Source organism: Neovison vison, chromosome 3 (assembly GCF_020171115.1).
Source record: "Neovison vison isolate M4711 chromosome 3, ASM_NN_V1, whole genome shotgun sequence".
Lineage (NCBI taxonomy): Eukaryota > Metazoa > Chordata > Mammalia > Carnivora > Mustelidae > Neogale > Neogale vison.
The window spans coordinates 214,106,438-214,122,541 of NC_058093.1; the positions used below are offsets into that span (position 1 = coordinate 214,106,438).

Sequence of the window (16,104 nt, forward strand, 5' to 3'; positions counted from 1 at the left end):
TGTACAGGACAGTCCAGGAGGAAGGGAGAAAAATGCACAAGGCTGGGAACATGGCTACACTGGGCGGGGGGATGCAACCTGGCTGAGGGCACTTGGGCTGTGGGAGGGAGTTGCGCAGGGGAGCGTGGGATCTGACAGGGACTCGAGAAATCCCTGTGGATAGGGCAGAGGGCCTTTGGTGGAGGTAGAGGGACTGGTTAGGAAGCTGGTGGAGTTGGAGGGATCGGGTCTGGGTAAGGAGGAGGGAAGACTCCAGGGGGCTGGCCAGAGCCTCAGGGGGTGGGGGTGCTGCACCTGAGGTGGGGGGCTCCAGAGAAGGATGGTAAGGAGAGGGATGCCTTGAGGTGCCTGGGTGGTGCAGTTGGTTAAACGTCTGACTCTTGGTTTTGGCTTGGGTCCTGCTCTCATGGGTGGTGGGATAGAGGCCTGAGTTGGGCCTCTGAGCTCAGCAGGAGTCTGCTTGAATACTCTTTCCCTGTGGCCCTTTCCCCACTTGTGTGCTCACATGCTTGCTCTCTCTCTCTCTCTCACAAATAAATAAATAAATAGAGATGTCTTTACCAAGTTAGCATGTCAGGACAGTTACTCAGACTGGAGAGAGGAGAAGACTGGGCTGGGGGTGGGGTGGGGTCATATGAGTGCGTGTGTGTGTATGTGTGTGTGTGTATGTGTGTGTGAGAGAGAGAGAGAGAGAGACAGAGACAGAGAGACTCTGTGTGACTGTGTGAGAGCATGTGACTGTGTGTGAATGTGTGTACGTGTGTGTGACTGTGTGTACATGTGAGAGTATGTGACTGTATGTGTGAGTGTGTGACTATATAAATCTGTTTGTGAGTGTGTGACTTTGTGTGACTGTGGGTGTCTGTGTGTGTGTGTGTGTGTGAGTCTGTGTGTGTGCCAGGGTATGACTTTGTGTGTGGGACTCTGTGTGACCGTGTGAGTTTGTGACTGCGTGTGAATCTGTGTTTGTGAATACATGACTGTGTGCGTGTATGAAGTGATTGTGTATGTTACTATGTGTGATTGTGTGAGTGTGATTGTTTATGTGTGTGTGACTGTGTGCATATTTGTGAGTGCGTGACTCTGTGTGTGAGAGTCTGTGTGCATGTGAGTCTGTGGGGGGGGACTGTGTGTGACTGTATGAATTTGTGTCTGTGAGTGCGTGACTGTGTGTGTGTGTGACTCTGTGTGTGTGTGTGCGAAGCCCAGGAGCCTGTGCGAAAGAAAGACACAAAAGGCCTTAAAGACCAATCGTGTGTGTCTGCTGCCAGGGAGCCTCCCACCTCAGCTAGGATTGTGAAAGCCGCCCTGGCTGCCAGGAAGCCGAGATAAGGGGGTGGCCCAGCCAGAGGGAAGAAATGGCTGTGGGGGTGTCCAAGCTTTTCTAACACCCTGGGAAGGAGGAGAAGGGTCAGGCTGGGGACCCTGCTGTGGAAAACCAGTGACCAGTCTCCAATAGCCCACCCTGCCACCATTCCACAGAGACCAAGAGGTGTGGAGGCTTGGCGGGGCGCCCAGCAAGTACCTCAGAGGAAGTAGGTTTCAGGGAGGGGAACATATTTCTTCAGGCCCAGTTTTGGAGGGGCCAAACAAACCCTCAGAGGCCGAACTGAGTGGAGGGAAGGTGAAGACAGTGGGAGGCGCAGCCATGCCCCTGGAGCTGTTCCTGGACCTCTATTCGCCCCCCTGCCGTGCCATCTACATATTTGCCCGGAAGAATGGCATTCCCTTTGAGCTGCGGCCGGTGGAGCTAGGCCGGGGTGAGTCTTGACTAGCCTGGGCTCCATGGAGGGGTTTTCCAGGGGCGAGAACTTGATGAGCTACTCATCCTCTCCACCCCTCAGGGGAGCACCTGAAGCCTGAATTCCTGAAGGTAAACCCCCTGGGGAAGGTACCTGCCCTCAAAGATGGGGATTTCCTGCTGGCGGAGAGGTAATGGGGTCCTGGGGGTCCTGAGGCCTGAGGAGGCTGCTGGGTTGGGGGAGGTGGAGGGAGGAAGGCAAAAAGCTGATGACCCCTCACTGGGAGATTTTTCCAAAGTGGTGTAGTCTTCCCCCCCAACCCCCCCAACTTTTGGCTCACCCAGCTTGGAGGCAAGGGCTGGACTAGGGGACTGCTTTGGGGCTAAAGCTGGTAGCTTCCGCCTGGGAAAAAGGGGCCTAGGTCACTCAGTCAAGCCTGGACCGCCTGGAGCCAGCTGAGGAAGATCGGAGCTTGAGGTCAGCCCTCCCCGAATGTCCCAAACCCGGCCTCTCAGTCCCAGGAGCCAGAAGGCAGGCAGCCCCAGATCGGCACTGGGCTCTGAATCCCAGTTCCCTACGTCCTCGCTCTCTGCCGCAGACAGGTCACAGAACTTCGTGTCCCCTGTGTCTCCTCTGTAAAATGGGCAAGTAATGTGACCCTCCCCCAGGCTTTGCCTGAGAATAGAAACTGGCCTCCAAGTTCTAGGAACCCAGAGTGGATCAAGAAGGGGGTTCTGGGGAGCACTGGCCTGGGAAGGACCTGGGAGGCCCCTCAGGTAGGCCGTCCATGGCAGGTCTGCCTGCCTCCCCCTCAGTAGGACTCTGACGCCAGAGAGCGGGGCCTGGAGGTAGAGGGCTCCTAGAAGGGAGAGGAGTTGGAAATGTGGGCCCCTGGGGAAGCACTTGAGGAATGGAGAAGTTTGGTGGGGAGATGATGACTGTTGCTGGGGATGTGGGAATCAGGGCATCCTCCCCTGGAGGTGGCATTGGGAGAGAGATCCAGCCGGATCATCCTGTTTGCTGCCCAGTGCTGAGGGCTGGGGAAATCTCCGACGCCCCTTGTTTGTAGCGTGGCCATCCTCTTATACCTGAACCGCAAGTACCAGGTGGCGGCCCACTGGTACCCCACGGAGCTGCAGGCCCGCGCACGCGTGGATGAGTACCTGGCATGGCAGCACACCGCCGTCCAGCTGCCGGCCACCAACGTCTACCTGTGTAAGGTGAGACTCCCTGCCCTAGTGTGCAGGCTTGGGTGGGAGCCGGAGACACCCCCCATCCCGCCCCCATGCTGGAAAGAACCTGTTGGCCTATATACAGCCTCTCATCCCCTGTCCCAGGTGGACATCTGTAATCTGTCACAGCACTCCTTCCCTGGAGTCTGAATGACACCTCAGAATCCTTCTGGATACAGTGCCCACCGGGGGGGGAGGGGTATCACTGATGGATGGGGGCCAGGAGGGGTAGCCAGGTGGCTGAGGATGTTTGAACCGCCTATATTCTCCCCTGCCCAGTCCCTCCTGCCCCATTTCTCAGGGCAGCCCGTGGACCCCGTGCGGCTAGACCGGCTGTTGGGGAAGCTGAAGCCAGCTCTGAGGCACTTGGATCAGGAGGTCCTGGCCACCAAGCCCTTCCTGGCCACCGAGCAGCTCTCCCTGGCAGATTTGATGGCATTCACGGAGCTAATGCAGGTGCTTGCCTGCTTGCCTTCTGGGGTGGGGGGGGTGGACTCTGGGCCCAGCGCTGAGTCCCCTTGTCTCCCCAGCCCACTGCTGTCGGCTGTGACATCTTCCAAGACTGGCCCCGACTGGCAGCGTGGCGAGCCCGAGTGGAGGCTGCTCTGGGTCCTGAGCTTGTCCAGGATGCCCACAGGCTTGTGCTGCAGCCTCGGGACCCCCGAGATGCCCAGCGGGACCCCAAGCTGGCCCAGGAGCTGGTGCAGAGACTGCTGGAGCGGCTCAGCTGAGAGGGGAGTGGCCAGGCCCGGTACCCTGCTCTCTCCTGCCCACAATAAACATGCTGTGTGCCCTCCACTTGTCTCTAGCCTCACTCGGCCTTAGAAGGTGGGGTCTCCCCTCTTATGAGCAGAATCTAGAGGGATAAGAGATGTCCCATGATGACGCAGCCTCAAGTGACAAGACTCAGGCCTCTCCATCTGGGTCCAGTTACCTTCTTGAGTTGCCAGGTGGCCACTGCCAGTCCCAAGCCAGGCCTGAAGTTTCTGGGCTGCTCTGCCTGGCTGATTGACCCCTGATACTCCTGTGACATTGTCCCTGGGGCCCTGACTTTTTGCCAGGCTCCTGTTTCTTTTCCTCCCCACACTTTTCTAACTACAGTTCAGGCTAGGCTGACCTACACAAACCCCTGAGCATGCTTCTGAAACCCTCCATGGTTCATTCTCATTGCCCTGTTCTCATTCTGGACTCTACAGAACCCCTTGGGTCGTGTTCTGCAATGAAGTTCTAACCCTGAGAATTCCCAAGTGTAAGTCTTTCTCAGAAATGGGCCACACACACACACATGCACCGAGAGGGGAGGGAAGGGCAGGGCTGCAGGTGGCCTCCGCCTTCTGCCCCTGAGAGGGGGACCTCTACTTAGTCTGCCCCTGAGTTTCTCCAGAATTCTTGCTGCTGTGAGAATTCCGGGATTCCTGGCCTCATGACAACACCAAGTGAAACAGTAAGTTCCAGAACACGGGGTCATGGGCCTGAGTTGGAGACGACTGAAGGATACAGGGCCAAGGCCAAGGACTCAGGCTACATAAAGGCTCAGGTTCAGAGCCTGGTAGCTGTGGCTGGTGGGGGTGTCCACCGTATGGTTCAGCATGGGCCTAGAGCTCTATCTGGACCTGCTGTCAGCATCTTGCCGTGCTGTCTATATCTTTGCTAGGAAAAATAGCATCCCCTTCGACTTCCAGTTTGTGGATCTGCTAAAAGGTAGGCACCCCCTGCTGCAGGGTATATGTCTGACCCTGAGGGGCAGCAGGCACAAGGTTAGGGTGTCTCTAAGCTGAGACACAGAGGATACTCCACCCATCAGAGTCCCCAGGGGAAGAAACGTTTCCCAAGGGAATTGTAGGCTGTCCATTCTCCCTCACTTTCTCCCCTGCTACAACCAACAGGCTCTTCTAAGGTAAAAGGGGAAGACAGAGCTGCTGAGTGTCCCCCAGTCTCCCATCCAGTGCCCTTGGCTTTTCCTTGTGGGAGGGTAGTCTCTTGTTAGCTGCAGCACCTCTGACCAGTTGGCAAAGACTGCCAAAGTGTGTGGTCATTCAAATCTGAGTCAAGCCTCCTGCTTCAGTTCACACTTACCCTCCCTGCTCAGGGTGACACAGACCTTGAGTGGTACATAGGGCGCTGGTCTCCAACATTATTCCAAGCACAGAAGGCATTCTTAAAAGCTCAGGTTGCCGAGGCAGAAGTCTCTAGAACACAGAGGAGACCAGGTGCTCTGAAATGAGGTGTGAGTCGAGCCCTAGAAGTGTTTCCAGCCACAGGCAGCCAGCTGTGGAAGGGTTAAAACTCCAGATAGATTGGGATGCCTGGCTGGCTCAGTTGGTAGTGTGTGTGGACTTTTGAGCCTGGAGTTGTGAATTCAGGCTCATGTTGGGCAGAGAGCTTACTTTAAAAAAAAACAAAACAAGAAAAAAAAACTGAGTTCAAGTCCATGTTGAGCAAAGCTTACCTTTTTTTTTTTTTTTAAGATTTTATCTATTTGGGAGAGAACAAGCACGCGAAAGAGCAAGAGCATGGCGGGGAAGGGCAGAGGAAGAGGGAGAGGCAGGCTCCCTGCTGGGCAGAGGGCCCAATGGAGGACTCAATCCCAGGACCTTGGGATCATGACCTCAGCCTAAGGCAGACACTTAATGACTGAGTCACTCAGGCGCCTGGAGCAGAATGTACTTAAAACAAAGCAAAACAAAAAACAAAACAAGGTTCCTCAAAAAGTTAAAAATAGAGCTACCCTATGACCCAGCAATTGCACTACTAGCTATTTACTCCAAAGATATAAATGTCATGATCCGAAGAGGCACCTGCACCCCAATGTTTATAGCAGCAATGTCCACAAGAGTCAAACTATAGGAAGAGCCCAGATGTCCATTGGCAGATGAATGAATAAAGGAGATGTGGTACACACACACACACACACACATACATATACACACACACTGGAATACTTCTCAGCCATCAAAAAGATGATATCTTGCTGTTTACAATGACATGGCTGAAACTAGAGAGTATTAAGCTTAGCGAAATAAGTCAGTCAGAGAAAGACAATTATATGATCTCACTCATATGTGGACTTTAAGAAACAAAATGGAGGATCACAGGGGAAGGGAGGGAAAAATAAAACAAGATGAAATCAGAGAGGGAGACAAACCATAACAGATTCTTAATCATAGGAAACAAACTGAGTGTTGCTGGAGGGGAGGGGATAGGGGGATGGGGTAACTGGGTGATGGGCCTTAAGGAGGGCATGATGTGGGCGCCTGAGTGGCTCAGTGGGTTAAGCCGCTACCTCGGCTCAGGTCTTGATCTCAGGGTCCTGGGATCGAGTCCCGCATCGGGCTCTCTGCTCAGCAGGGAGCCTGCTTCCCTCTCTCTCTCTCTGCCTGCCTCTCTGTCTACTTGTGATCTCTGTCTGTCAAATAAACAAATAAAATCTTTAAAAAAAAAAAAAGGAGGGCATGATGTAACATCACTGTGTATTACATAAGACTGATGAAACACTGACCTCTACCTCTGAAACTAATAATACATTTTATGTTAATCAATTGAATTTAAATTTTAAAAATGTTTAAAAACAAAGTAATGACCTTAAAAAAAATGCCAAAGCAATACTCCTTGGAGATTGATTGCCTATGATAGGCTCCCTTTTGGATTCCAGCTATATGCTGGGGCCCAGGGCTCCCAGCTGCTCTGCTCCTTTTAGAGGGGGCTGTAGAGGGTGGGATCCAGGCTCCTAGGGCTTCTGCTGTTTCCTGGGCTGTGGCTTCAGGCCCAGAGTTGGGAGTGGGGCTGGAGGTCCCCAACTTCTGTGAGCCAACAGGTGGTCCTGGTCACTGAACCTGGGATCTGGCAGGAGACTTGATCCTAATCCCTGTTCAGCCCCTGACTTGCTCTTCGACCTGAAGTGAGCCATGGTACTCCTGTGGGTTTGCTTCCCCTTCTAGAGAGAATTTCTTCCTCTGGGAGACCTGGTTCTCTCTTCCCTGAGGTTCCGGTGCCCTCAGACCTTTACCTTTCCTGCCCCTCTCAGGTCACCACCACAGCAAGGAATACATAGCGATCAACCCCTTGAAGAAGCTACCCAGCCTCAAAGATGGAAAATTTGTCTTATCTGAAAGGTAAGTCTTTACCTTTTTGGGGCCCGTACCCCACCATCTGTCTCTGCTCCTCCCAGAGATCCATGGAGAACTGACCTGCTAATGCTTATTTTTTATTGACTGTGAACAATTTTATATATACACCAAAGGAGAATGAGTACCAAGTAATGAGGAGCATAGCAACCTCATCATGATACCCAACACCCCATTCCAACAGTGGTCCACTCGGGGAGCCCATTTTTTCATCACCTGTAACCCCTTCTATTCCCCTGCCTGCCAACCACCCCAACATTTCATCCATAAATGTTTAAGAGATAAGGGCTCTTAAAAAAAAAGAGAGAGAGAGAGGGAGATTCAGGGGGTGTTTGGGTGGCTCAGTTAAGCGTTTGCCTCTTGGTTTCCGCTCAGGTCATGGTCTCAAGGTTGTGAGACCGAGCCCTACCTTGTGCTCTGTGCTGGGTATGGAGCCTGCTTGGGATTCTCTCTCTCCCTTTCCCTCTGTCCCCCACCTCGCACGTGTGCGCACATTCTGTCTCAAATAAATAAATCTTAAAAAAAAAGAAAAAAGAAAAAAGCATCAACACCATGATGGCACCTTGTAAAATTAATAATAATCCCTGGATTTGAACTAATATCCTATTTGTATTCGAAAATCTCTGATTATCTCACAGAGAGTTTCTTTGTAGCTTGTGCATTTGAATCTGGCTCAGAAAGAGCTGACACATATTGTAGCTGGTGATGTGCCTCCTGGGTTCCTTTTCATCTACAGCCCCCTCCATGACCCACATTTTTGCCTTTGCATTTTTTTTTTAAAGTCTGAGCAGGGTGCCTGATGCGGGTCTTGATCCCAGGACTCTGAGATCATGACTGGAGCTAAGGCAGACACTTAACCGACTGAGCCTGCCAGGCACCTCTTGCCTTTACATTTTTGTCGTGGTTGAAGAAACTGAGTTCTTTGTCCTGTGGAGTTTCCCACAGTCTGAGTTTTGCTGATCACATTCTCATGGTGTCATGTTTACATGGTTTTCCCTTCCTTTCATTTCCTGTAAACTGGTCATTGGAAGTAGAAGTTTGGTAAGATTCTGGGTTGACTGCTTCTGAGGTGGTGTCGTAAGTTTAAAGTACATCTTCCAAGTGGACACAGGATCTGGCGGGGGTAGGGGAGGTGGGGCCCAGGGCCTGGTTATTTTCCTAGGGCTGCTGTCACAAATTACCACTGACTGAATGACTTAGAACAATGGAAATTGTATTTTTTTGTGTGTGTTTTTTTTTTTGTTGTTGTTGTTGTTTTTACAGTTCCGGACATTAGAAGTGAAAATTGAGGTGCTAGTAGGGCCATGTTGGGGAGTTGGGGAAGCTTCGTTGCAGACCTGTGTCTTAGCTCTGGTAGCCTCAGGCATTCCTGGCTGGGAGACCGCCATCTTGCCTTCCACCTGTGTGTGTCTCTGTGTCCAAATTTCCCCATTTTGTAAGAACACGAGTCATATGGGCTTAGAGTCTACTCTAAGACCTCATTTTATTTTTAAGTAATCTCTACACCCACTGTGGGGCTTGAACTCACAATCCTGAAGCCAAGAGTCACTCGGTCTTCAACTGAGCTAGACAGGCACCCCTCCAGGATCTCATTTTAATTTAATTTCCTCTGTAAAGACCCAGTTTCCAAATCAAGCTACATTCTGAGATCCTGGGTGTTAAGATTTCCACACATCTTTGGGGAACACAATTCAACCCATAACAGTATGTCCCCTGGGCTCCCCAAATTCATATCCTCCCTATGTGCAAAATATAGTCACCTCATCCCAACATCTCCAGAAGTCTTAATTACTCTGGCGTCAACTCCTTGCCCAAAATGCCATGTCCACATTATCCAAATCAGGGATGGGTGAGATACAGGGGATGATTCATCCTGGGGCCTAGTTCTGCTCTCTGTGAACCTGGGAAGCCAGGTGACAAGTTGTCCTGCTTCTAAAATACAATGGGGAGGGGTGCCTGGCTGGCTCAGTCGGTGGAGCATAAGACACTTGATCTCAGGGTCTTGAGTACAATCCCTACATTGGGTACTATAGACATTACTTAAAAATAATAATAAAAGGGTGCCTGGGTGACTCAGTCAGTTAAGCGGCTGCCTTTGGCTCAGGTCATGATCCCAGGGTCCTGGAATCGAGCCCTGCATCAGGCTCCCTGCTCAGTGGTGCTTCTTCTTTTCCCTCTGCCTGTCACTCTGTCTACTTGTGCTATGTCTCTGTCAAATAAAGAAATTTAAAAAATAACAGTAGAAAAAAATGTGGGGGACATCCCAGGGTGGATATTCCCATTCCCTAACAGAGAAATAGGAAGGGAAAATAAAAATTTCATGCATCCCAAGCAAGTCTGAAACCTAGCAGGGTAAATTGTTTTACGTTTTAAGGCTTGAAAATCATCCTTGTTGGCTCCTTGCTCAGCTCCTTGGGTCTGTTAGGGTGGTGGCTCCACCCTCTGGAACCAGGGAGACCAAGAATTGGCCCCTACCTGTGCTGCCCCGATTCGGGTCTGCTGGTGGCTGGACTTCCCCACTGTTCCTCACCTCCCTGCCCCTCCAGCCAGGGGAACAAGGGCCTAGCCCAGATGGACAGAATCTCCCCTGACCATCTCCCTGTCCGTCTGTCTGGGAAAGGATCAGCCCCACCTTCTCAGGTTATCTGATGTTCCCAGGGAAGGACATGCATGGGCCTGCTCTGAGCCCTCTGAGTCTTGCCTGTGGTGGTCCGGGGCACTGGAACCCCTGAATGCCAGTACCCCCCAATCCCTGGATTAAAGATGACAGAGCAGGTCCTTGTGAGAGGAGTTGGTGAGAGGGTGCTAGGTAGAAAAGGCCAGGCACTCACTCCAGGGTCATCCCAGGGACTTTGATAACAGCCGGGGGTCTGCTCCCCAAGAGATGGGGCTCCTTCAGGCACAGCAAGCTCTGGTCTCTGCAAGAAGAGTTCAAGAATATGCTGGTGGTGGGCCCCACTTGGCCTTGGTGTTCCCAGTGGGGAAGCAGGAAGGCTGATGTTAAGATAGAGCACCAGGGGCCCTAGCCTCAAGGTGCAGGATAGAGACTCAGAGTGTGTCACTGGGGACTGTGGGCTTGGGCAGAGTGGCACAGGCTACAGACACCCTGGGAGGAACCAGTCAAGACTGGGAGCCATCACTGACAGGTCTGCCCAGAACAGTCGTGACCAAGGATTGACCCCCAAGGGTGGTATTTCCAGAGGTCACAAAATAGGGAGGGGCTTTGGGCCAGTGAGGCAAGCCTCTGCCTGTCCCTCGGGGGAGACCATCCTCTTGTCTCCACTGCCAATTCATTCTCCTCCCCACCTGACTCTGTCCATCTCCCCACTTCCCTGGCCTGCCTGGCCAAGGTCACACACTATGCCAGGTGGTCAAGAACAGTGGCGGGGCTTGGGCTGAGGCTCAGGGCCCGACTGCTGGGGTCAAACCCCGATCCTGTCACTCATGGTCTGTGTCTTTGGCAAGTTTGTTCTACCTCTGAGCCTCAGTTTCCTCAAATGTAAGCCTGCTGGTACCCAACTTACAGGGTTATTGTGAGATCAGCTGAGATGATTTAGGATTTCCGTCCCTTCTTATAGAGTTGGTTCTCTGAGGCCTCCGTCCTCCCTCCCAGGCTGTTCCTTCCCTCCCTCTCCCCCCATCATTTCTGCTCCTTTCTCATCTGCTGACTCTGCACAGGTGGTGGGTGTTGAGGGGCGAACAAGGTGGGTGGGGCAGCTCCTTGGACTTTGATATCATCAGACACTCTGGCTCAGGACTCTCTAGGGTCCCAGAGGTCCTAGATACCTCAAATGCCTTTGTCCACCCTGTGTTCCTCCCTTCCTGCCCCCCATCAGCCAAGAGCGAGACCACCACCTCCAAATGATGCCTCCAGTCTGTACCTTCCCCAGACCCCTGTGGTCTCTGCCCACCTCAGAACCCCTCTACCCAGTACCAGAGTGATCTTTCTTTTCTTTTCTTTTCTTTTTTTTTTTTTTTTTAAAGATTTTACTTATTTGATAGAGACACAGTGAGAGAGGGAACACAAGCAATGAGAGAGGGAGTGGGAGAGGGAGAAGCAGGCTCTTCACAGAGCCAGGAGCCTGATGCGGACTTGATCCCAGGACCCTGAGATCATGACCTGAGCTGAAGGCAGACGCTTAACGACTGAGCCACCCAGGCGCCTCTTTCTTTCTTTTGAGATATAATTACCATATAGCATATTATTAGTTTCAGGTGTACAACATCGTGACTCGATATATGTATCTATTGTGAAATGATCACCGTGGAAAGTTGTAGTTGATGTCCATCACCAGACAGAGTTGTAGATTTTTTCCCCTCGTGGTAAGAAATTTTAAAATCTACTCTCTCAGCAACTTTCAAATATACAATACAGTATTATTATTATTTTTTAAAGATTTTATTTTTTTGACAGAGAGACACAGCGAGAGAGGGAACACAAGCAGGAGGAGTGGGAGAGGGAGAAGCAGGCTTCTCGCGGAGCAGGGAGTCCAATACGGGGCTCCATTCAGGACGCTGGGATTAAGACCTGAGCCGGACGTTAAGCGGATGCTTAACGACTGAGCCACCCAGGCGCCCCTACAATACAGTATTATTAACTTGGGTCACAATTACATTCCTGTGATTTATTTTATAGCTGCAAGTCTGAACCTTTTGACTCCCTCCATCCATTTCATCCCCCTGTACCCCACACCAATGTGTTCTCTGTATTTATGGCTTTGTTTTTGCTTGTTTGTTTGTTTTTTTTAGATTCTACATATAAATGAGCTCACACTGTGTTTTTCTCTGTGTGGCCTATTTCACTTAGCATAACCCCTTAAGTTCCATCCATGTTGTCACAGATGGCAGGATTTCCTCCTTTTCTATGGGTGAATAACATCCCATTGTATATTTACACCACACATTCTCCGTGCATTCATTCATCGATGGACACGTAGGTTGTTTCTGTGTCTTGGTTCTTCTAAATAATGCCGCAGTGAACGTGGGGGTGCAAATATCTTTTTCTTACAGTGTTTCTGTTTCCTTCAGATAAATATCCAGAAATGGAGTTGTTGGATTATACCGTAGCTCTATTTAGGACCTTCCATATTGTTTTCCACAACGGCTGCATCAGTTTGCATTCCCACCAACAATGCAGAAGGATTGCTTTTTCTCCACAGCCTTGCCAACACATGTTATTTTTTGTCCTTTTGATGGCAGCCATTATCATGAGCCTGAGGTGATATCTCCTGGTGGTTTTGTCTTGCATTTCCCTGCTGATGATTGACATAGAGCATCTTTTCATGTGTCTGTTGGCCATGTGGGGATCTTTTCTGGAAAAATGTCTCCTCAGCTCTTTGCCCTTTTTTGGTTGGTTTATTTATTTTCTTGCTATTGAGTTGTAGGACAGAGGGATCTTTCTAAAGTTCAAGGTATATTTTCTCACCCTCCTGCTTACATAACCATAACCTTGAGGATCAAGTCCATATCCTCCTACAGCTCCAGGGGCCTCCCTGGGTGGCCTCCCTGTCTCTGACCATTCTCCCCATCCTTCTTCTGGTCACACTTTTTCCTTTTCTCCAAGTTGCTACCTCTTACCCTGAATTCCCGTACATGTCGTTCTCCATTGAGACCTCCCTTCTCCAATGAATGCTGAACATCCATTCACCCTGCTGGCCTTCCTCTAGCACACACTGACTGGTGGACTGAATGCATTTCTTGGCACCATTTGGGCTTATTCTTCCCCTAGGAGAATGTTAGTGCCTACAGCCCACCTCTGGCTGCATCGCACTGGGTGGTGGGTGTAATGGGATTGGGGAAGGCAAGAGCAGTGCCCCTGGCTTTCCCTTTCTACAGTGTGGCCATCCTTTTCTACCTGTGCCGCAAGTACAGCACACCCTCACACTGGTACCCACCAGACCTGCACACACGTGCCCGCGTGGATGAGTTCATGGCCTGGCAGCACACTGCCATTCAGCTGCCCATGACCAAGATCCTCTGGATCAAGGTGAGTGGGACCAATGCTAGGGATGACCACCAGTGAATTCAAGCAAGTCTCCCTTCGCCTTCCTGAGCCTCATTTCCTTGGCTCCCTCTCCTGCTTGCCTTACAGAGCTGATGGGAGTGTGGAATGAACCACTGGGTATGAAAAAGTCTTGTAAAAACAAAGGGAAGGGCACCCAGGAGGGGTTGACATTACTCAAGCTGGGATAGGATTCCAGAAATTTCATTCTGAATGAGAAAACCCCAGAGTCCAAGGGCCCATAGGGACCACCAAATATGAACATGACCAATAGCCCATATATGTACCCTTACTTCTTATCTCATGCCTGTGACAGACATCACTAACCAATCACAGGATTACTTCCTGCTGGGATCTCGAAATCCCCCTGAACAATGGCCCTCTACCAACCAGAGCTACTAAAAGAGGTGAACCTACTTTATGCTCTTGGTTCTGCCCAACATTTCTCCAGCAGACAAGGAAGCTGAATACCAGAGGGTCAGATGGGAACTAGAGGGCAGCCTCCTCTTCCCTCCCCTCCCCCACCCTGGCCAGATGCTGATTCCAATGATCACAGGCGAGGAGGTTCCAGCCGAGAAGACAGAGCAGATGCTGGCCGAGGTGAAGAACAGCATGCAGCTCTTTGAGGAGAAGTTTCTGCAGGACAAGATGTTCATCACCGGGGACCACATCTCACTGGCTGACCTGGTGGCCCTGGTGGAGATGATGCAGGTGCGAAGTGGGGTTGGTGGGGGCACAGAGCCTGGGCACAGGTGAGACTCCTCCGTAACCACTGGGGCCATAGCTTGAAGATAGGTTGGTAAAGGAGGAGACATGGAGGACTGTGGGAGCCAGGGCTGGGGTGCCTGGACTCCACCCAGGGGTGACAGGAAGCACAGATTTTGAACCAAGGAGGACCGCGATTATCCATGCTTCACAATGATTTTTCAGCATGGGGAGGGGCTGGAGGGTGGGCCCAGGACAGAGAGAAGAATACAGCATCTCTGTGAGTCAGCCAGAATCCTGGATGGCTTCTCTTCCCGTTGGACTCTCCAGGATGTGTACAGAGGCCTCCAAAGCATCCTTCTGGCCGAGTGCTTCTTTCCTAGAGCCCCAGACTTACAGCTGTACAAAGCAACTCCCAGGGCTCTGGTCTGAGGGGCACCCACTGTGCATTTGGAGGGCATAACATACCTGGGTGTGGGGCATTTATGTGGTCTCTACCTGCAGGGGAGGGTGGCCAGTTCTGACCTAGCTGGTGTGCAGGATGGCCAATTTAGACACTGGCTGATGTCTTGAGAGACCCACATAATCTCTGGCCAGTATGCCTCGTATCCCCTTTAGTCCCTGGTCAGGGTGCAGAGCAGACCATCACCAGGAAAAACCACTTCAGTTTTTCTGTCCCAGGTGGCACGGTCCCCTACATTTCACATCCTACCCCTTACATTTCATGAGCACCCACTCCATTTTGGGGCCCCCAAGTTTCTTGGGTGCATGTTTCTTAGACTGCCTGCCACGTCTCCCATTCCAGGCCCTGTGCCTGATTGCAGAGGAAGGCTCAATGTAGAGGAAAAAACCCTGAATTCTTCCCACCCTCATCTGAGAACAAGGGATTTCCTGGAAGTAGGCAGGACCCATAGAAAGTTTCATGCTGGAGAGGTGGGAGACATCTGGGCCAGGTGTCACCTCAGAGAGGGAGTCAGGAGCCTTGGAGCAAGACCAGTGGCCAAGAACCCTGGAGATTCCAGTCTTCCAATGCTCACCCCACATCTATCACATCTGACCTCTTGCCAAGGCCTGGGGGTTGGGTGGGTCACAGACTCACTCTTTGTGGGAGGCTGATGGGGAGACCCCCCAAGGCTGTGAGGGGACCCAGGTGGGGCTGGTCACCCCCCTTGCCCTCCTCTTCCCGGTTGACCCCTCCTTCCTCTTCGTCTGTCTACAGCCCATGGGAAGCCAGTATAACGTCTTCCTCTGTAGCTCCAAGATAGCTGAGTGGCGCATGAGGGTGGAGCTGGCTATTGGCTCTGGCCTCTTCTGGGAGGCCCATGACCGGCTAATGAAGTTGGCAGAGTGGGACTGTTCAACACTGGAGCCAATGGTCAAGGAGAAGATCTGCGAGTTGCTGCAGAAGTTCAAGTAGAAGCAGCCCATCCTGCAGGGCCCAGCTGGCTCAGCCCTTTTGAGCTTCCTTCCTTAGAGGAGGTGTTAAAAACAACCTCATTCCTTTGCTGAATAAAGTACTATAACAACCACCATGGCTTCTGAGCCTGGACAGTTGGAGTAAGCACAGGATATGTACGGTGTGGGGGAGGGTGGTGGTCTCGGGTCCCCCCAGATTCCAAAAAGAGTTTAAAAACTGAAAGTTAAATACAATTAAGGGCACCCTGCTGGCTCAGTTGGTAGAGCAAGCAAATCTTAATCTCAGGATCGTGAGTTTGAGCCCCACGTTGGGCATAGAGCTGACTTAAAAAAAAAATGGACTGGGGGCTCTTGGGTTGCTCAGTCAGTTAAGCATCCCACTCTTGGTTTCGGCTCAGGTCATGATCTCAGGGTTGTGAGTTGAGCCCTGCATCAGGATCCGCCCTCAGTGCAAAGTCTGCTTGAGATTTTCTCCTCCTCACCCCCTCCACTCATGTGCATTTGCATTCACACATTCTCTCTCTCTCAAATAAATAAATAAATATATAAATGTTTAAAAAAATCAACTGGATTTAATACAACTTAGAAAATAAATATGATAAAAGTATCAATAATAATAGTTGATGAATTCAATACTCCATTCTCAATAATGAATGAAACAAGATAGAAGATTGTGAAGGAAGTAGAGAACTTGAATGATGCTGTAAACCAATGGACCTACTAGATATATACACAGAACCCTTCGCACAATGACCACAGAATATACAATCTTTTTTTTGGATCATTCTCCAGGATAGATCATCTGTAAGGTCACAAAATAAATCTCAATGAGTTTAAACAGTTTGAAGTCATATCATGTATGTTATTGGAACATAATGGAGTGA

At 51.0% G+C, this 16,104-nt stretch overlaps 2 protein-coding genes across 2 annotated transcripts; both read left to right on the top strand.

Annotated features, from left to right (window-relative positions):
• The first annotated feature begins 1,285 nt into the window (after positions 1 to 1,285).
• Positions 1,286 to 3,772, top strand: LOC122903212 (glutathione S-transferase theta-1-like). The gene is made up of 5 exons (XM_044243802.1): positions 1,286 to 1,760; positions 1,845 to 1,932; positions 2,812 to 2,962; positions 3,254 to 3,430; positions 3,505 to 3,772. Exons 1-5 carry the CDS (start codon positions 1,649 to 1,651, stop codon positions 3,703 to 3,705), a joined length of 729 nt encoding a protein of 242 aa, XP_044099737.1. The 5' UTR covers positions 1,286 to 1,648; the 3' UTR covers positions 3,706 to 3,772.
• Positions 3,773 to 4,563: 791 nt separating this feature from the next.
• On the top strand, positions 4,564 to 15,333 carry LOC122903213 (glutathione S-transferase theta-4). Its single transcript, XM_044243803.1, has 5 exons — positions 4,564 to 4,675; positions 6,999 to 7,086; positions 12,934 to 13,084; positions 13,634 to 13,810; positions 15,024 to 15,333. Exons 1-5 carry the CDS (start codon positions 4,564 to 4,566, stop codon positions 15,219 to 15,221), a joined length of 726 nt encoding a protein of 241 aa, XP_044099738.1. The 3' UTR covers positions 15,222 to 15,333.
• The last annotated feature ends 771 nt before the right edge of the window (positions 15,334 to 16,104 follow it).